Consider the following 22,370-nt stretch of genomic DNA (forward strand, 5'->3'; position numbering starts at 1 on the left):
GCCCTTAGCAGGAACCAAACCCGGGTCTCTGGTCCGGGTCAATGCTCTAACCACTGAGCAAAAACAGCCAGGGCTATTCTCCTGCTTTAAGCTTCTCTCAGCTGAATCCCAATGCCCCAAAACAAAGTCACCTTGAATTACAAGGCCTTGACCTTCCACTTATTTCTCCACTGAGAGTGTGTTTATATGAATAAGTGTGTGTATACATATATACATCCTTTAAAAACCTCTCTCTAAGCTCTTCAAGCGACAACAGTATTGAGGGTCTTTCAGTTCCCCGAGTGAGCCGTGCTCGCTCCCAGAACGGCCTCTTATTTGGCGTTCCTTCTGACCGACTAACACAACACATTCTTCCAGCCAGAGGCAAGACTCCCTCCTCAGCCACCCTGCCCCAGTACCCCTACTCCAAACACCGCCTGACACTACCCTGTCCTAGGGCTCGACACTGAACAGTGACTGGCACTTCACTCATCTGCTTCCTGCTCTTACTGTGTCTTCAATCCCTGCTGCATCCCCAAGTGCCCAGCACAGAGCTGTGCACCAGGCTCACAACAAATGTGTGCAGTGACACAACACCCAAGTTTTTATCTCACTGATCAGCCACCAGCTTGAGAAAAAAGAGGAAAGCGCCCCATCAAAGCGGTGGAAATGAGCTCCTGAGCGTCAGCGTCACGGGACCGACAGATGGAGATGCGCGCTGGCAAAGGGGCTCTCAGATGCACCAGGTATTCCGAGGAGAGCAGGCCTCTGGCTGGCCTCCCTGCAGGCGGGCACTTCAGGAGGACATCCTGCCTCTTCAGGCATCTCTGCCCAGCTGCAGCCATGCTGCGGGGCTCACCACTGCTGAACCCCAGCACAGCAAACACCACCACGAGGGAGGCAGGAGCCAAGCCCTCGGCAGTCTTCCTTCTAACCAGCCCAATGAAAGCTGAATTCAGATTAAAAAATCTGATACACATATGTACATTGAGGAGTTATCTTTTCATCCATATTGAAGATGACTGTGGTAGCTTTTAAGTATCTTGGACCGGCATCAAGATTTTTAAATATTCTCACTGCTGTGGGCTGAATTAAGTTCCCCAGAAGGACATGTTCAAGTTTGAAGCCCCAGTACCTATAAATATGACCTTACTTGGAAACAGGGTCTTTTGCAGATGTAACCAAGTTAAGATGAAGTCATTATGGGTTAGTGTGGGCCTTAATCCAATGACTGATGCCCTTATAATAACAGGGAAACCTGGACAGACACAAGGGAGGAAAGGCCATGTGAGGACGGAGGCAGAAACTGGAGTGATGCATCTATAAGTAAAGGAGCACCAAGGATCGCCAGCAACCACGAAAAGCTAGGAGAGGCGAGAAGGACTCTTCTCGAAAGCATCAGGAGGGAGGTGTGGCCCTGCTGACACCTTGACTTCAGACTTCGAGCCTCCAGAGCTGCGAGGGAATAAATGTGTTGTTTTAAGACACACAGTTTGTGGTAGTTTGTTACGGCGGCCCCAGGAAATTAACACACTCACTAAAAGTGTTTCTGGAAAAAAAAAGAAGTTAATTTGCTCCTTCCCTAGACAGACACTGACGGTCTTAGTCATTACACTGAATAAAAGATATCATCATAGCACACTGTTTAAAAGCATTAATCTAGACTCTTTTCCATTTTTATGTTATATTTTGTGAAGCTTAGTTTTACTTCACAAGACAGTAGTTTTCTATGAATAATGCCCTAGTCACAGAACATGTTAATATTTTATGCTACCATCCCAACCAGGTGCATAATATTTAGAGGAGGACACTATCCCTAATATAGCAAAGAACCAAAATCTTTGCCCAGGTCTTACAGCTGACATTTCACACTCAGCAAAGAGTTCAGCACAAGTGCAATCAAGAACAGAGACCAACAGTTAGCAGGCAGCTGAATGAAATCTGGCAGGAGTGTGCGTGTGTGTGTACACGTGTCTGCATGTGTGTGTGTGCAAGCACAAGGTACACTGTGGAAACCACTGACTAAGGTGGCCAGACAACAGCTGTAATTTCAACTCCATACTTAAGCTAATATGAGATCCCTCTTCCCAATCTTCATCAAGCTCTCCAACATAGACACATTTTGGGTTTACATTCCCGAAGTTAATAATAAAGCATCACAATATTCAACTCCAGAATAATCACTGACAAACACGAAGAAACACTGACACCCAGAGGCCCAGAGTGGTCAATTTCCAATTCTATTGTCATGTGCCTCATCTTTTAACAGCAACACTTTCAAATCTCATTCTCTGATCCAAAAGCTAAGTAGGCACACATGTCATTTGGCTCTGAGATAATGAGTACTGAAGCTCTTTCTGGGTGTGAATGGCATTATTAACTGACTGCCATGAAAATAATTTAGAAGACATGATAAATAAAAGATTTAAGGCACATCTCTATAAATCACTCTCATGGCTTTTACCATTTAATAGCATGACAGTACTATCCAGTTCACACCAGGCACAAAGAACAATGTGGGAATGAGGAAAAGGTGCGTTCTAGGGACAAGGTGTCCTTTTGAGTTCTTCTCATTCACTAACGAGCTGTCAGGGGGCTCAGAGCAGCTCGGGTACATCAGGAAGAACACTAGCTTCAGAGTCCTAGATGTGCCACTTATAGGCCGGGTGGTGGTGGTGTGCATGTTTGAACAGAGCTATGTAAGTACAGGTGACCCACCTCTGCACAGACGGGGTGGATCCCGATGGTGCTGTCCAGCTGCTGTTTGGTCAGTCCACACTTGAGCGCAGCTGCAAAGCCTTGTGTAACTTCTCCAGCATTGGGACCCAGTACGTGGAAGCCCACAACACGTTCCTAAAATATAAAATCAAGTAATACAATTACACTGATTTCTTTTTCCTCCTTAACAACCTGGAGTATTTCCCCAGTCCATTCTAAAAACCCCACTCAGAAACAGCCAAAGACACAATTAATGCTTGCTGCTAAAAGCTGTTTAGGCAGAAGATAACTCCAACATGGACCCATACATCCTGTGGGGTCACATTAAGCAAGAAGGAAGAGACCAGAGCTGGCCACAAGTGATGACAAGGGAAAACATTAAGAGCAAAACTGCCTGCAACTCCAGAGTTCAGAATGTTCTGGAAAATGTTCCAAAGGGCAGTTGTGTCATCTCCTCTATCTGGGTTGGGTGTCTCAGAGCTCCAGATAAACTGTGATAGCTGGAATATTTAAGATATTCATACAAATTAAAAATCATTTTAATTTGGGGACTGATAACACAATTAGACTTAAGTCCCTTCCAATCTGAAAACAAAAGAAACATGTTTGGCAACTGAAATACCTGTGTGGGAATTATTTCAGATAGATTCCAAATCCCAAACTTGGGAGAAACTCTGCCCAGAGCAGACTCTCAGAGCCAACTCTGCCAGAGGAGACTGTCTAGTCCAATCTCCTCGTAACAGACGAGGCGCCTCAGGCTGCAGGGTGCAGAGCATAAGGCTCAATCACTCTACGGAAAGCAATCAAGAAAGCCATTCTGTTGCCAAAGTACTATAATATATTCCATGTTGGACTTACACAATTTATCCTGACAATCTAGGGTTGAGTATATAGATAAACAAAGCACAAAATATACTAGGTCTTAAAATATACTAGAAGTACATTTAATAATATGGACAGATCTCAAAAATGAGATAAAAAACAAGCTGTAGGTCTCTATCTAGCTGAGGACACCAATGAATTAAACTACAATGTATTATGTTTATGGATACATCATAGGTGGCAAACATAAAAATATGAACAGGTGAGACACTCCAACTTCAAGACTGCTGCCTGTACAGTAGGGAAGAAATGAGGGGCACAGGATAAAGAAAAAAATACAAAAGGCTACATGGGCAGGGGATAATGGTTAACAGGAAATCAACATGAATTCCAGCCCTGCCATTAACTAGTATAAGCACGTAAATTCTATCTAATGTATGCTCACATGAATAAATCTTTAATAAAACTTGTCTGAAAAGAAAAAAATTCTACCTAAAATTGTTCTTTATGTCAAGTGTGTATAGCTCATTATGGGTTACACTGGTACACTCACTTATTAAAGGTATCTGTGACGACCTGTTTTTGCAGAGGATCCAGGTATTCCTAGAACCCTGGGTTCTGCAAAAAGCAACCTGCAACGGTCCTACTGTCTAGAGCAGTAACTTCTAAACCAGAGGTATAGCTCAATTACATTCAAATTCCAGATAAGAAGAGCATGAGTCCGTTAGGTTTCTTTTGGGGGGGGCGGGGGGGGGATACATGCCCCTTGCTGCTAGAGCCTAGTGGGAACTGAACCCGGGACTCTCTGGTCCGCAGGCCAACGCTGAGCCAAACCGACCAGGGCTCCATTAGGTTTTTAACAAATGGATTTTTTAGCATCATTTATACTTTCACTGAGGACATTTTTTCTTAAAGTAAGATTCCAGCTAAGTTAAAAATACCAGTTCTCATAAGATTTAATTCATACCACTTACAGAGTACATGTACGGATGGACGTGTCCTAAGTTACAATATAAAATGGGGCAGCATCAGAAAGTTTGAAAACTAATGATTTATTCAGTTACTTTGTGAGTATGGAAACAAACTGTGAGGTCGAGTTTCCCCACAGGCCTTCATTACCGATTGTTACATGTAGCAGCAGCAATGAAATCTTAAATCAGAACCCAATTAAGAGCTCTTCCCATTACCGCTTTCCCATTCTTGCCAGCTGCTTAGTACAGAAACTTGCATCACTTCTGTTCTTTCTCGTTTTGTCATTATTATTAGATAACCGATGACTTAATTGGTTCTCTTTCACACAGACAGAGTTTGCAAGTTATCCCTGCCTGCCTGCTGTGTGTAGGGCTCTGTGCCAGAGAGGCTGAGGGGGGAGCAAGCTGCCACCATGGTCCCTGCCCTCGGATGTCTATGCAGCTGGGGAGACGACAGGTAAAACCGTAAAGGAATGCACTGTGTACCATGTGATCACAATAGAGCAACATCTTAAAAACTAAGTGAAATTAGTGGAAAGGATTAAATGAGAACTGCACTTACATTGTCTTTCATATTACAGACTATTTTTGCGTAGCATTTGTTGCTGTCTCTTGATGGAACCGTCCACTCCAATGGCCAAAAGTAACTATGGTAAACCTAAGAAGATACAAACACAGTTAGACCTATCACCTGAAGAAGCATGTGTGTGAGACACCAGCTGTGGTAGACAGTGGGAGCTCTTTAGTAATTAGACTTTCACTAAACAATAAAATTCATACAGAAACATAAGAGTAGAGAGTAGAACTTACCTCAATATTTTCTTCCCCAAATTTCTCCACAGCTCTCTCCTCAGAAAGCCCACAAGCACCATATTCCAAAGGAGTAAATACAGTCGTTGGAACATTTTCATAGTCACACTGTTTCAAAAAGGAGAATTATGACAAGAGAGATTATAACTGAAAAAAGGGTATGCTTGAAAGAAGCTCAAAATTAGGGGAGGAAAGCAGACCAATAAATGTCTACCAAAAGCATGGGAAGTCACAGCCCAGCTGTAACCCTACTGCAAGAGAACTGTGAGCTGACACGATGCAGCCCCGGCAGAGGTTTGGAGCCGGGCAATACTACTAGTCATGAGTAAGTAATTCATGTGATGTTAACACAAAAATATGCTTTCTCTCCTTTAATAAAGCAGCCAAAATCAATATGAGCATACCCAAATCTGATTGTCTCGTTATCGGTGACAGAAACTAATAGACTTCTATGGAAAATTAATTAGGTAATACATATTAAGAGTCAAAAAATATTTTATACCTTTGGGCCCAATAACCCCACTCTTCGACATCTGTAGTAATAACACAGAGAAAAAGCTGCATGCATTAACTGAACAATGCTGTGGTTATCCTCAATAGTGGAGTAGCTTTAAATGCAAATAAGGACATGGTTCTATAGTACATACACTCAATGTAATATTATGCAATCATTAAAATGAAATGAAAACCATAGAAACCAAAAAAGTTAACAATTCTATTTCCAAAGCGTATTTTATGTTAATAGTCATAGATGACAAAAGGATTCTGAAGTCAAAGTTGTAAAATGCTGTGTTAAGCAAATAAGTTTCTCAACTACCACATTTCTTAGAGCCTTTAATATGCTAATGTGAATTGTGAAATCTGTTATTATGTAAATGCAAAATATATATGTAAATGCTATTTGGTAAAAACCTACCTACCCAGTCACATTTACCCACAGAGGTGAGCCATTCTGCATTAAAATGATGAGAAATTGAATTCTCACCCTCTAAAATAGCAGACTGAAATCTTTAAAATGTGCCTCCCTGTAAAAATAATAAATATAATCCTTTTCCTCTAAAAAGAACATAAGCCTTTGGAACTCTGATTCAAAAGTAAAGGCAGACATCCACTTAACAGCCACGTGGTGTGCTGGGACCAGATCTACCCGCCTGCCTTGAACAACTAAAAGCAGGCAAATACAAAGCAACGCTTTTTAGACACTGGATGACAGCTCCAGGGCAGAATCCTGTAGAGGGTGGAGCTGCCCAAGGAGGACTCGAGCGAGATCTGCAGAGGGTCCTCCTCAGTCTGGGCTGAGCACTGATCTGCAAATGTGTCAGAGGAAAGGGTGAGGAAAGAGCCACTGGCGAGCAGCGGGCCCCAAACCACCAGAGTTCTAACGGGGCTGGAAACAGTTCCCGTTCCCACAGCCAGAGTGAAAAGAATTCATCATGTAAGAGGATGAAGGGCATCAACTTAGTGGTGAAACTAAATCAGCCCTAGATGAAGGGCTGCTGCTGCTTGTCCCTAAAAAAGTTTAAAAACAAGTTACCATGGGACAAAATGAATCCAATGTAACTTAACAGGCTGTCAGAACAAAGTCCAACACTGCATAAAGGAACTCAACAAAATCCAGCACCGCTCAATGTGAAATGCACAACATTTGCATCCACCCAGCAGGACCCAGACGTGCAAAGGAGCAGGAACCTGGGAACCCACACCAGGAGAAAAATCAGCCAACAGAAACAGATCCTGAAAGAAAGATGCTGCAATTAGCAGAGGACGTTAAAGGAGCTATTATAAATATGTTTTGTCTATTCAACAAGGTGAAGGAAAACATCAACTTGCTGAGGTGAAAAATTTAAGTAAATAAAACTTGTAGAGATGAAAAAGACTATTTAAGTGCAAACCACACAGAATGGGATTAACAGCCCAAGAGAGTGCTGAAGAAAAAATCTGAACTTGAAGACATGGCAATAGGTTCTCTAAGAAAATGAAGCACTGACATGGGGCAGGGTGGGGGCAAATGGACACAGGAGCAGAGCATCAGAGAACAATGAAAAAATCTCAAGTGAACCAACATTCATTAACTGGAGGCTAAGGGAAAACAAAAAAGGGGAAAACAAAAAAATAATGGAATGGCTGAAAATTTTCTAAATTTGATGAAAACTATATAAATAGATAAATCCAAGAACTGTGGTCTAAGGACAGACCACAAGCAGAATAATTATAAAGAAAAGCATGCCAAGGCATGCAATAATCAAACTGCTAAAAAACTGGTAAGAAAATCTTAAGAGGAATAAAGATAAAAATGATCGTGCACTTCTCATTACAATCTCTGCAACCCCAAGACAATGGGAAAATCATTAAAATCTCTAAAGAAACACTGTAGACCTGATCAGTGTAGCTCGGTTCGTGGAGGCATTGTCCCATACAAGGGTCACAGGCTCGATTCCTGGCCAGGGCACATACCTCAGCTGTGGGTTTGATCCTCACCTGGTAGGGGGCACGTCTCTCTCATATCAATGTTTCTTTCTCTCTCTCCCCTCCCCCCTCTCTCTAAAAGATCAATGAAGCCGTCCTCTGGTAAGGATTGAAAAAAAGAAACACTGTAAATCTAGAACTCTATATTCTAGAACTCTAAAAATATCTTCTAAAAATTAAGGCAAAATAAACTTTTTTTTTAGCCTTGGGGAGCCCTCTCCCCCTACCCCATTCCAAGTGTGTTTTTTCCTTAGGTAGGCTCTCTTAGTCCTAGGGTTTTCTTCCTCCCTTCTTCTTTCCCTCCCCCTCTTCCTTTTTAACATTTGAGATATGACTCACATACCATGAAATTCACCTTTTCAGGGTTTACAATTCAGTGGGTTTTAGTATAGTCACAAAGTTATGCAACTATTACCACAATCTAACCCAGAAAATTTCATCACCTGAAAAAGAAACTGTATCATCAGTGTTCCTCCCATTCCCCACCTTCACCCACACCTCAACTAAAATAAACTATTTTAAAAGAGAAAAACAAAAGCCAAGAAAATCACCATGAGCAAACACTCAATAACTGGTCCCACAAACCATATCTGAGTTTCAATTTCCTACAATGACTTTTTTTTTAATCCTCACCAGAGGACATTTTCCCATTTTTGTTCAGATAGAGTGGGAGGGAGATAGGGGGCGGAGAGAGAGAAACATCGATGTGAAAGAGACACATCAAGTGGCTGCCTACCGCACAACCCCAACCAGGACCAGAGACAAACTGCAGCGGAGGCACGTGCCCTTAGCGGGAACTGAACCCTGGCCTCTCTGGGCCGCGGGCTGACATTCTACCTGCTGAGCCAAACCGGCCAGGACTCCTACAGTGACTTTTAAAAACCACATTAAAATATTAACAGAACACAGTCAATATTCCAAGCTCAGAAGAAGACATGTTTTTAGAAAGGACAGGAAAATAAAGCCTGAAGACTGGTTTAAGCAGCTCTGCACACTGACATTATTACCCAGATGCCCAAATCCTTGTACATAGCCTAGCCAGGTGACATACCAAGATTTCTTAAGGTGGTAATGATAAAATTGATATAAAATGCAACTATTATGAGTATACAGATCATAATAGTGCTGAAATTTGACTTATTAAGCTCATTTTCTTAGTGTGATTCCAAGAGTGACAGTTTTCTTAATAAAGTCACAAAGGTACAGCATTCTTAACAATGTTATTTGGAATTCACCTAATAAAGCACATCCAGGATGCCATCATCAAAATAACTAAATTATTTAAGACCTCGGGAACTTCCCAACTGTCCCAACAGAGAACTGGGCGTTTTATGAAATCAGTGTCTCAGTGGATGACAGCGTGACACTCACCTTGACAGTGGAGCCAGCATACAGCCTCTGAGCCAGCAATCTTCCCGCCTGGATGGCTACTGGGGTGAGCTCCGGCTTCCCCTCCAGTATATCGCCAATGGCATAAATGTAAGGCACGTTGGTCTGCTCTTCATCCGTGACATGTATTTTTCCAGTCCTGCAAATTCAGTCAGTTAAAAATCATCATTAATTGACCGGCCGGTGTGACTCAGTGAACTGAGCCAACCCATGCACCAAGTGGTCACCGGTTCAATTCCCAGTCAGGGCACATGCGTGGGTTTCGGGCTTGATCCCCAGTGAGGGGCATGAAGGAGGCAGCCAATTGATGTTTCTCTCTCTCCCCCTTTCCTTTCCTCTCTCTCTAAAAATTCCATTAAAATTTTTTTTTTAAAAAAACATCATTAAGTATGTAGAACAAAATCCCCTTTATCCCAAAGAAGCCCAAAATTGTGACTCCAGCTGAGTGTTCTAATGTATTACCAAACAAAACAACTCAAGAGGAAATAAAAGCTTAGAGACCATTCTCGCTGCTATTTTGAAAAGTAAAGAAATAAGAAAACGATTAAGAAACACTGCAATGGGAAAACTAGAATATAGTGGTTAAAGAGTATTCTAAATTGTAATAACCAGGTCTGTTAGTTATTACCTCTGTGATCTTAGGGGAGCTATTTACCATCTCTAAGCCTCATTTCCCCTATAAATGGAAATAATGATAATGGGAATAACAGTAAGAAGAAGAACACCTACCATAAGGGGTTGTGAAAACTGAGTGAGAATTCAAATAAAACATTCAGCACAATAGTCCATGGCTCACAGTAAGCACAGAATCAGTGTTAGCTATCAACATTATATGAAAACTAAACCTTAGACCCAATTGGAAACAGGCTAGCAGGTTATGAGAAAAAAAAAACAAAGAAAAATAATCCTCACAGTAAGATCAGAAATCTCTTCTGAATAAATGTGAGTCCTGCAAGGATTAACAGTGTGCCATTGCTCCAAGCGAGCTGGCCATTCACAGCACACGCTTTTACTTGGATGTAAGAAAGGCCATGTTGGGAAATACCCCTGCCACTCCCCTAAGCAATACCAGAGTCTCAATTATCCGGTGCAGGGGTACAGTCCTAAGGATTTTAACTTTAACTTTTAAAACCTTCAAAGAAATAAAAGTTGTCGTACTTGCAGCTGTCACTAGAAATGTAGTGACTCCTCTAGTGGTCCTAAAACCTGGTAGCTTTAGACATGGTTCAAACCTCCATACCGAGCGCAGCTATCACGCACTCCTACGATTAACAGGGGATCTTTTCTGTACACATATACATTCAGGAAACAAAAAGCTCTCATTTAGTTTTTGAAAAGAAAAAAAACCTTTTTTAAATAAAACAAACAAAAAGTACTGTGAGTGGCACTGGAAGACTTTATTTCTGAGCTTTAAAAGGGAACTCTCCAACTAGAATAAAAATTAGCTTTATCTAAAACTCCAGTATTAATCAATACTATAAGTATCTGAAACAGTATTCAATAAGACATAATAAAGATTTTTTTTCTTACTTTTCATTTATCTTTACCCCCACGGTTTCTAAGCCAATTTTTCTTGTGCAAGCATCTCTTCCGATTGCCAGCAATACCTGAAAAATTAATATAAAGTGACTATTAACAGAAAGGCTTTGCATGAGTTAATCTATTTTTTTTTTTTTGCTTATTCAGCCAAACTGATTCATCCAGACCTGGAAAGAAATATTTCACTAGGAAAATAATACAAGAGTTTAAACAAATTACAATCTTTAAAAAAAAAAAAACACTTTAAACATGACACAGCAGAAATCCTCATCCATTTCTTATTAAGAAAAAGGGAGTTAACAATTCCTTAATAACCCTAAGACAAGATCAAAGACAAATACAGCATAGTCTATGCCTGAATTCAGTTATTTTAAAAAAATTAAAAGTGGTGGGCTGGGGAGTTGAAAGGGAAGAACACAGGATAGAAAAATTCCAACTCCTTTAAAAATGCTGATGCCTTTTTACAGTCATTTCCCAAACAATATTTTAAGTTACAATGGAGAAATCTGAAGTTATCCTATCACAAGTAATTAAGACATCTCCGAATGGGAATAGAACGAACCAAGGGTCGTGGAAACAGCAAACAGACATTTTAAGTTCCCAGCAAATATCCAGGGGCACACTATTTGCTTTCTAATGAAGTATTGATCTTGGTCATTCCTTACCGTATTGTACACTCCTTTGATGATTTCGTCACTGTTGGTGGACTTAGCTACCACTCTGAGTTGGCCTGGTGTCCCTGCTTCAATTTGTTCAATCTATAAAAGTGATAAATAAGGTTTTACTCCACAGTAAAGAAATGTATAAAGGTGGAGAAGTACACCCTCCCTTTCTGTCTGGTTAACCCAAAGTTAAAACACAAAATCTGGTTTGAGAGGTCTTTCATGTCCCATCTCCCTCACCTTAACATCATGAGGATGATGTGATTGTCTTATTAATCCCCTTCTCTCGATGCTTAATGTTTGCTAGAGGGACTCTCTTTTATATAGTTCTTATGCAGAAGTCAGAGAGAAAATGAAAGGGAAAGCCAGAGAAAGCAGACTACAATCCCTAAAATCAAACCAATGGCTGTGTAAGTCACCCAGAACCTCTAATGCCCTGGAGAGCCACTACTGCTCAAATTCAGAGTTCTCTAACATCTAGAAAGCCCTAAAAACCACAGTGGGCGAGGAGGTGTACATGCTCACCATCACTAGGGGTTGTCTTCAGTTGTTAAGGATGTAGGGAGGAAAGGAGCAGCCCTGGTACTTGTGCTGTGATGAGAATGAACATACTAGGCTTTGACACACAGACGTCAATGGTAACTTACAGGCTGGGTAGCAATGACTGAGAAACCCTATAACCTGAGGCTTCTACAGTATGTAGTGAACTTCTGATGTCCCTAATGACAGCCAAATCATGAGTTTCTATAAAATATTTACTGGGAGAAATCCATAAAAGTAACCTGCAATTTCTACCCTACCTTTAAAATACAACCGCCCTGTATGGGAAAACTGTCAATATTAACAGACAGTAGATTTCCTTCTTGAGCTCCCCTCCTTTCTCACGCAGTTAAGTCCCGTTGAACACACTGAATATGTCTTTCCTATTTAATTTCAGGTACAATATTCTAATCTAACTCAATTAAGTTGAGTTGGTCCATGGCTTAGATTTCCTTAGAAATGGTAAGGGCCTCATTCCACCTCTAATTCCATCCTGCCTTATTCACTTTTTTGTTCCAGTCAGGCCTTTTCTGTATGCAGGACAATTTCTGCGTTTAGAACAGTTGTATTCCCCATAACATTTTTGCTCATACTATATTCTTTGTCCAAAGTGTACAAAATGTTTGTGCAGACACAGGTTTATTTCACCAGGGATAGTCCACCCGGTTCTCAAAGGGCCTACAATTCCCCAAGTGTTAAGATGTTATAAAGAAAGATACTATTTTTCTATCAGTGTAGCAAATAACATACAGTCGTTGTTTTATAATCATAGTCCTAATGTAGATATATATTTTTACTCCCTAAAAACAGCTACAGCAATCAAGTACTGATAATTTACAAAAAATTTGCTACTTAGTCCTCACAACAATATTTTGAGACAGATTCATCTTAGACTTACTTTGAGCCAGGAACTGGCTTTCTAACTGTAAGCTAATGCTATTTTCACAAAAACTGAGATAGGTGCTTTTAGCATCCCAATTTTATAGAGGAAACTGAAGCACAGAGAGGTTGAGTAATTCCCCCAAAGTCATATGGCAAGAAACTGACAGAACAGTATTAAATCTAGGTCATTCTGACCCAAATGCTCCATGTACTATCAACACTAAGAGTTTCATGGTCACACGATGACACTATGTTAACCCACTGAGCAATTTTTAAAATGAACTAAATTTCTTAACTTGAACAGTCCCATCCTTATCTGCACTAAAGGAAACTATTAATTTGAGATACACAAACTGTTTGACTCAGTCACTCATATGTATCAAACATCTGTGGCAATGTTAACAAGTCCCAATATAACTTGGCCTATTATCCAGCTTTTTCAAAAGAAGATTAAATGAGCAAAAAAGGCCAACCCACATAACAAAAGTAGATAATTGTTTTCAGGGAAGCCAGAATAATACAGTGCATCTATTTACTGACTACACTGTACACCATGAGAAATGTCTTATGGGAAACATTTTTAAATCAGCCTAGTCTTGACCTCTTATTTAAATCATTGGTATGTATGAAGAAACAAAGTATAAACAAAGAGACCAAAGATAATAAAAGAATGCATAAAGGGAAGTGTTAAACAGAAGAGAACCAAAGGTAAGAAAGTAGAGAAGGAAATGAAGAAATTATTCTGCAAACAAGAACAAAGCTATTTAGATGGTATAGTTGGCAGGTACACATTTATATGCCAATATCACACAGTTGAGGGATTCCAGCATTCCTAATGGTTTATAAGGCTGAAAGCATGCTTCTATCACCCACCCAACTCTCTCCCAACTGTTCACATGCGTATAGAATCAACACACTTACAGGCAACTCCACTTACTTTGATTGGTACAAATTGTTTTATGAACTTGATACCATGTTCTTCCATATGTTCACCAATTTTGTTGGCCATGTCCTGGTCAAATCCTCTAAGGAGAATGGACCGTACCATAACGGTGACATCTAAACCAACGCCAGCAAGAAATCCAGCACATTCCAAAGCAACATAGGATGCTCCGACCACCAGGGTCTTACCCGGGCAATAAGGTAAGGAGAAAAGATCATCACTGAAAAGAAATTTTTATAAAAAAGAAATAGAAAAATGTTCATATGTGAATAATGACCCAAAGTAAATATTTTTATTTCTTATGAACGAGACATTTTTAAGGCTTAAAGCATTTAATTAGCTACACACGTAATATATGAGACTTTTTTATAAGGTCATAGACTCTCTCTTTCTTGCCACCCAGTTGCTTGGGGAGTAGCTCAAGCTACCGTGGCCAAGCACGGCCAACCATGTAACTTCTGACAGCAGTCCAATTCACAGTCAAACACACTGACTCTGAACCGTCTGGAACAATTCCCCACTAATGTGCTTAGTATCCTACATTTGAAAACTTAAGCCTCATCCCACCACTCAGCTCTCCAAGATGGAAAGTCTGCTACTTCTTATCTGGAATACCAATTATCAAGAGTGGGGAGAAGGATGGAGAAAACTCAACATACTGTTTTTGTAATATAAAAAGCCCACTATAAAAAAACCTGACCAAATCTTCTAGTCGAGTGAAGAATATAGAAGACATGATACTACATAAGCACCACTAGAAAATTAATTTTTTGCCTGGCTAGTGTGGCTCAGTGGATTGAGCATAGTCCTATGGACTGACAGGTCCAGGTTTGATTCCAAGTCAGGGCACATGCCTGGGTTGCAGGCTCCATCCCCAGTAGGGGACGTGCAGGAGGCAGCCAACAGATGTTTCTCTCACACATCAATGTTCCTCTCTGTCTCCTTTCCCTTCTTTCTAAAAAAAATCAATAAAGACATATTTAAAATAAATAAATAAAAACTGTTCACATACTGAAAAAAAAAAAAGAGAATGAATTTTTTTTTAAATATGAAAAGGAAACCTATTCAAGACAATGGATGCCACCTGAGCCACCCTTATATGAAGTACAAAGGAAATAAATCATATCTCCCCACCCCCAAAAAAGGTCTGAAAAAGTTAATTTATAACACAACCAGACTCCTGGGAAAAAAAGCATTCAAGAGGACATATTTAGCAACAATCTGTCTTAATGTCTTCATAATTTAAAACATCTGAAAAACAATGTCACCAGTATTATCATTTGATGGGCAATAATGAATCACTTGGCAAAACCTTGCTTGACTCACTTATTTCAGAAGGCCCGTCTACACTGACACTGCAACCATTCAAACAACAATGAAGAGGGACTAGGGTTTGATAAATCTGAATGGTCTGTTGTCATCCTCTGATTCTTTTAGTGTCCACATTGCAAGTGTTAAAGGGTAAAAGACAATCCTATGTGTATACATGTGTTATTTCACAAAATGTTTGTGACTATCCATCTGGTTTTATAAAATGCATTTATAAAATATACTCACACAAACATAAAGTTCAATATTAGCATATATCTATATGTTAGCCATGATGTAAACTCTGGGTGGTAAGATGATCAATGTTTATAGTTTTGAATTTTTTAAATACTCTCTTGTCTAAAATAATCTTTCCTTTCTCTTTTTCCCAATCCTTTGCCCTTTTGGGCAAAAATATCTGCTAAGTTCCAGGAAATGGACAAAATGGGTTTGAAGGAAAAAAGCAAAAGCATAAATCCACAATGGGTTTTTCTTTTCTCCTAGAATTTTTCCTTACCTGCTGATGCAGTATTCTTTGTCACCAGGGATGCCCAAGTAACGTGGTCTTTCACCAGTAGCAATGAGAAATCTCTCTGCTGAATAAATTTTTTCTTTGCCTTTGTTGTTCGTTGTCTACAAAGGAACCAATATGTCAGCTTTTAACAGTTCTCATACAGTAGAATTATAAACTTTATAGTTAACAAAGGCCATTCACCACATTGTCCAGTGACCTTCATAAAAAGTTGGTAATACATAAGATATTAAGGCTCTGAGTAATTAAGAGACATGTTCAAGGTCACAATGCTAGTAAGTGGCAGCCAAGACTCCAATCCAGGCAGTCTGGCCCTGAATCTAGTTCTCTTACCCTCTAGTACATCACAGAAGAAAGCCCCATAAGAAGATGTGATGACAAAATCACCACACTGGACACTCTGGGTCACCACAGCTATTACTTTCACTAGGATAATCCCCTTCTCTTTTCCTCCCCTACCTCCAAACAAAGCTTAACACAAAAAAAAAAACTCCACAGGCTGTCACATAATTACCTTAATCCTGTGAGGACCAATAAACTGCCCATATGCATTCTCATAGGTGACTTTCTTCTCCCGCAGAGCCACCCGGTAGCCCCAGTTCAGAGAGCCGATGTGATTCTGGACAGCTTCGGTCATTTTCCCCCAGTCGTGTTCAACTGCACAAGAAAACAAGACAAAACATTTAGCTCTTCAACTGCGTAGCAAAGATCATTTCTCGGTAACTATTCACATGACTACAAAGAGCAGAAGCTTACAGTCAAAAGGGCAAGTCCTTCATTTCAAGCACATAACCACCTTTTCATCTTCAAATACTCTTTTCTTTTTAGAAAACTACCACAATACTAAATAATGCAAAAGCTTCCTGACAACTCTTAAGACTAAAATAACCATTGTCAATTTTTTTCTTCCTTATCTAGAAATGAATGGAATCTCACTTTGGATTGTAAATACTGACTGCTGGGTTAACAAGGAGTCTCGGTAAGGCTTGGGAATCCATGCGTAATAATCTCTAAGGGACCCTGATGTAACCAGGTTTGGTGTTACTAAACTGGTAATAGTAGCTAGACCAGGGTCTGCAAACTAAAGCCCCATGAGCCAAATCCAGCCCATCGCCTTGCTGTAAATAAAGTTTTACTGAAATATAACCATGATCATTTATGTACATGTTATTTAGAGCTGCTTTTCATGCTACAATGACAGGGGTGAGTAATTGTGACAGAGACCACATGGCCCACGAAGCCTAAAATATCTACCATGCTGACCCCTGGTCTAGACAGAGAATTTTAAGAGTCTGTCTCATTACTTACCCCCCCGCCCCCAAATCCTCATCTCACCAAAGACAGGTAGAGTTTTAAATTCTATCATAAAATTTATCTTTTGAATCAAGGCACTAATATTTCAACAGGTAAAATTCAATCCTCTGTCATTCAGTAATTAGTAACTTATCAATGACTAGGAAAAAACAGGACAGAGATAAAATACACTCTGGTGGTAGGAAGAAGGAAGAAAAACGAGAGAATCAACATATATGAAAAGCCCTATCATGGAAATGAGGGGTCTGAGTCTCAGATTCAGGGTGAAGGAGCTCGGCCACACCAAGCCATGAGAAGCGATGGACAGACCTCTGGAAGGGGGAACAACAGCACAAAAGTTGACTGTGGCAACCTGGAGATGTCCATACATTAGACACTTCAATCACAGAATCCATAAAATGTTTGCACTGAAGCAAACCTTGAGAGATCAGTTCAATTTTTTTTTTAAAGTGACTACAGCCCTGGCCAGTTTGGCTCAGCAGCTAGAGCGTCAGCCTACGGACCAGAGTCCTGGGTTCGGTTCCCGTTAAGGGCACGTAGCTCGATTGCAGTTTGTCCCTGGCCCCGGTTGGGGTTGCATGGGAGGCAGCCACTCAATGTGTCTCTCCACATTGATGTTTCTCTCTCTCTCTTCCTCCTCCTCTCCCTCTATCTGAAGATAAATGCAAAAATGTCCTCGGGTGAAGATTAAAAAAGTGACTACAGAGACCACTGTGGTTATGATGCCAAGAGGACTAGGTACTGGGTACTAGCACCAGGTGGGGGTACTGCAGGGACCAGCCCATGGGTCTGGCATCCACTTACCACCGCTATAAAAAGAAGAAGCAGGACTCACTGTTTCTCCACCAGGAATGGAATAGAATAGTGTTAACTCACCCCCGTGTGCCAATCATCTAACTACAATTACCACCGTTTTACCAACCTCATTTCATATACCTGTTTTTAAACCAGAATATTTAAACAAACCCTAATCATCATTTCATGGTGGTGGTTTTGGTTTAGTTATAGTGGCTTAGGGATATCCAAGGGCCAGTAATGCTAAATATCCTTCACTGCAGTTCCTATAGTGAACTAGGAGCTGCCTGGCCCAACACGCCATTACACCCCATGAAGAAACAATGAACTAGATCAAAGGGAGGATTCACTTCTGACATTTTACAGCTGTAGAACTATTAAGTAGACTCCACTCTGCTAATACTACAGGAGATACCATATTCTAAAAGAACACACAGTTGGGATTAAATAATAGCACCAACAAATTCAATTATTTCAATGACAGAAATTCTAATTCAATGATTAGACCTAATTCAACCCCAATTCCGTTAAAGCCCTCCTCTGTGGCTGTCAGGTCCCCAATTCCCAAACTCCTCAAACCCCCTTTTCTACCAGAGTTCCTTCATCCTCTGATAAGTGGGCAGCCACCACCATCCATACCCAATCTCCAGTGTGATTATGCCCAGGCAGAAAAACTTTAGAAGTTCTACCACCAGTTTGGGATTCCACATCAAGGCACTCTAGCTGTTCCTATGGTCCTGGCCTTGCTTGCATTCCAGTCGGGAACTGAGCTTCTGGTCTTGTAAAATTCAAATCCCTACTTTACACACTAGTGGTGGAAACTGGATCCTTACTGAAGTATGGGTAGTAACATGCCTGGAATCCCAGTTCTCTAGGACTGCTCTGTCGTCTGATGACGCCCCAAATCCACCACCTTCCTGCATTCCCAAATATTACCTGCACTCCACATCCCCACACTCGCCCATGCACTGGCACAGCCCCAGTACTTCTGCCAGGCCTCCTGATTCCACTGGCCTGGTCCACCGGCCGTGACCCAGTGCTAAGGCTCTGGAACGCAGACTCTAGCTGGCCAGGCAGGACTTATGTTTCACCTGGGTGTGCTCTTATGCCCACTACAGCAACTGAGTCTTAAGCCAACTCTGTTGTTCCTCACCCGTCTCCAGCCCACTACAGAGAGCCAGGTCACACCCTCAGATTCGACAACAGTAATCAGACTAGCAGAACTACTTAATATCTTCAGCACATCTTCTATGTGAACTTCAAAGCACCTGAAGGGGCACGAATTACTTCCATTAGAGATACACAGGGAAATGAAGGATGGATGGCCTGCCAAGGCCATACACTAACCCGGTGGCAGACACAGACACACTGTATGTGAAACTTCAGGTGTGTGGGAGGAGTGTATATCCCCAAACTGTAATCCCCTGACTGCAAACCAATGAGCTTGCTTTCTTTGTATTGACAATGGGATTATAAAACTTCCCAAATACTTAATATTTTAAAGGTATATTTAATTCTTGCACATAGAATTCAAATAGAGAAATCTGAAAAATATAAAGCCCATAAATCTTCTAGAAAGGACCAATTCATCCAGTTTATATGACTCAGCTAAAGTAATTTTTTCGGAGGCCTCAGACTTTCTCTGTACACCCTCCATTTGTAGCTTCAGGGAGAGGGCAGATCAAAGGCTGAGTCCCAGGCACGTCACTCCCCTGTCCAAAGGCAGGTTCAGCTGCGCCACCTGGCCCGGGTCCCTGTCTTCACTCAACATGCTCGGAGCTATTTGCACTGTCAGAGAAGACAGTGTTTCCCGAAAACTGGAGCACTATTCTTTGTTCAAGGACAGGAGATTAGATGTGTTTCTACTGGAGAAATGTAAAATAAGCCTTCACGCTTTATCTGTTGGGAACATGCATCAGCAGCCGCTGGGGGTTTCTCATTTGAAAAAGACACCGCCAAGTGTCCTTCTTCCTCTAAGATCTAATGACATAAACATTTGTCTAAATCCACTGATTCTTCACCACAATCATTTCAAGCACAGAAAAGGAGGGAGGTCATTCCTGCTCCCTCAGTGGGGGATCCTGGCCGGCCACTCCTCCCAGGCCCAGATCTGGTGCTCACAGCTAGGCCACAGCTGGCTCCAGAGGGCCCAAGGCCTAATGAGAGAAACAGAACAGGACAATAAGCCACCAGGCTCCGATCTGGGAGAGTGAAGGGATTTAACCAGAGGACACAGCTCTTCAGCTCTCAAAGACTTGGGGATTATTTCTGCTGCTGACAAATACAAAGGGTGTAAGGCACAAAAATAGAAAACTATCTATTTCTACCTTAAAATCTGGAATGGGGGAAGAAACACAAAAGAGGTAAAACTGTTAAACTGATTGGATAAATAATTTTTGTAAGGATAGACAAATAAGACAACTTTGATTTAAGTTGTAAAGCCCCACGAAACTCAGGGAGGTTTTGTTGTTTTAACGCACAGAAGTGGACTATGCTTGTAGTGGGGCTCTTTATCAGCCCCACTGCAGAGCATCCGTTAGTTCCTTCTTGTATAATTTAGAAATAAAGTCAACATTTAAAAAATAGCCAGTGCTTATTATTATTACATAACAGTGACAGAAATATTCCTTTGCTGGAAAGAAGACATCAGATTTACCAAGTTATATTTTACCACCCATCTACTAGAGTCAACAGAACCTATTAGAATAATACTCAGTTGGCCCTATTAATAAAATCCACATTCAGCAGAGGCCTATACTTATCTTTTTAAGATTCTACAGACCCAGAAAGCAGCCCTCAGGAAAACTTTTAAAGTAACTGATTTTCTAAGATTCCAGACTTGGAAAAAAAAAAAAGTAGTGTTGATTTTAAATGAGAAAGAAAGACATCAATAAAGGAAGCATGACTAGTGTGAGTGAAAGCAAAATTTTTCAAAGCAAGTATGTATACCTTTTTAAAAAAAGTAATAAACTTAAACTCAAAAAAAGCCACAAAAAATATACCATAGCTACTGATCAGAAGATTTCTCATAATCCATAGATCTCAAAACTAAAATCAGACAGGGGCTGGAGTTCCCTCTCCAAGGACATGGTGACCTAGGTCACTAAATAGTCTGAAGATGTGCCAGGCCTCATGATATTCTCCTATCAGATAATATGATCTACTTTCTCGAGTCAACAAATTCCTCTTCAACTTTTCTGGGGTACTCTAAATATTTTTAATCCAACAGAAACTAACCATCCGCTTCTCAACAAACAGCCATCTCTCCACCCCCAAAATACCAGCTCATGAAAAAGACTCCTTTGAATTAAGAAAAATGCAACAGCTTCAAAGGAAAGTAAGTGTAATTTGTACTCTGTGAAACTAGCTATAATTATGAGAATTTATTTGAAAGAATTCTGGTTTTCTAATAAAGATACTCACATGCAATATCTGTTCTCACCATAAAAGCTCTGTAGCCACCTGACACAAGATAATTGCAATGATTTTATCCATTAAAAATGTGAACAATAAAAACAACTTCCAGGTTACTGCTAGTCTCTTATAAAATAGATGATGCACCGCCAAGAGCACAGCTCAAACCCCCAAGCTCACACAGAACAACAGCTTTCCCACCATACCTGTCTCCTGGACATTCCACCCGTAGTTGCGAGAGTCTCGCAGGGCTTGTCCTAACAGAGCTGCCTGGTGCATCAGCTTCTTCGGTATGCAACCCACATTCACACATGTTCCTCCGAGACCTGCAGCAACATTTGAGAAATCAGTTCGTAGCCTGCTTTACAATCCTTCAAAGAAAAGGGTCCATAATTATTACTATTCTATGAGCCATACATAATTTATTTGCTTAATGCGGCCAGCTGTTTTATACAACTTTATCCCTAAGTCTTGTGATATTTCTAAGTTCAGACAGCCTTATATACTAAACAGAGACATGCGAAAACAGATTTCCACATACTTCAAAGATTCAAAATTAACTGACTGCTGATAAAGATGCCAGAAATTGAAATTTTACTTTGTGTACAACCCCATACTGCCATTGAATCTATGAGCAGAACTACCTGATAAAGGGGTTGTGAAACTGAGCATAATTGAACTGCAGTGGGTCTGGCGCTACATAGAAAATTTGATGTATATGAGCATTTTATAAACTGTATTTTGTTACTATTTTATTATTAAGGAATCTACCTCTATGACTGTCATGAAGCCCAGGCTGGGTTAACAGTGATGTGTCCTGGAGGTAACTACACCCTACTCTGGACTTTCGGATTCTAAACACTATCTTCTCTCTCTACCTCAAATGAAAACCCAGACTCATGAGGCCTCGATCCTTGCCCTCCTAGTATTGAAAGATACCAAAAGCAACTATGTAGGAAGGCTTTTCAGAGGAGAAGACGACTCAGTCCTCCCAGAAGACAAACCCTCTACGTTGCTTTATGAGGCAGATAGCAACTCTCAACCACGGACAGGTTGGGATCTGCGCAGGCCTCAATATATGAGCATTTTTTAAAGGTGATGGTGTGGTCTTCAGCTTTCGCTGATTCTCACAAAATAATCCATTAAAAAAAAAAATTTAGCATGCCTGAGCTTAAAAGATGGCGCTAGCTGTCTCCATGAGAGTAAAATGTAGGCAGGTGGGGAAATGGACAAAATGGTATGATGTAGCTAGCTTCAAATCATCCCAACTGCCCACCCAGTGTGGT

General features: G+C 40.7%; 1 protein-coding gene across 3 annotated transcripts in view; it reads right to left on the minus strand.

The window, feature by feature from the left end:
* TXNRD1 (thioredoxin reductase 1) overlaps positions 1 to 22,370 on the minus strand; it is a 75,609-nt gene that overhangs the window by 8,690 nt on the left and 44,549 nt on the right. For all 3 annotated transcript variants that reach the window (XM_036250743.1, XM_036250745.1, XM_036250744.1), the window contains exons 5-14: positions 21,291 to 21,410; positions 16,076 to 16,218; positions 15,547 to 15,662; positions 13,716 to 13,941; positions 11,360 to 11,452; positions 10,686 to 10,762; positions 9,138 to 9,294; positions 5,301 to 5,408; positions 5,053 to 5,148; positions 2,698 to 2,832 (exon numbers count right to left, since the gene is read on the minus strand). In XM_036250743.1, coding sequence (XP_036106636.1) covers positions 2,698 to 2,832; positions 5,053 to 5,148; positions 5,301 to 5,408; positions 9,138 to 9,294; positions 10,686 to 10,762; positions 11,360 to 11,452; positions 13,716 to 13,941; positions 15,547 to 15,662; positions 16,076 to 16,218; positions 21,291 to 21,410 — 1,271 coding nt within the window. The remainder of the gene's footprint in view (positions 1 to 2,697; positions 2,833 to 5,052; positions 5,149 to 5,300; positions 5,409 to 9,137; positions 9,295 to 10,685; positions 10,763 to 11,359; positions 11,453 to 13,715; positions 13,942 to 15,546; positions 15,663 to 16,075; positions 16,219 to 21,290; positions 21,411 to 22,370) is intronic.

The sequence above is a fragment of the Molossus molossus genome, unplaced genomic scaffold (genome assembly GCF_014108415.1).
Source record: "Molossus molossus isolate mMolMol1 unplaced genomic scaffold, mMolMol1.p scaffold_m16_p_10, whole genome shotgun sequence".
In the NCBI taxonomy this organism is placed as follows: Eukaryota; Metazoa; Chordata; class Mammalia; order Chiroptera; family Molossidae; genus Molossus; species Molossus molossus.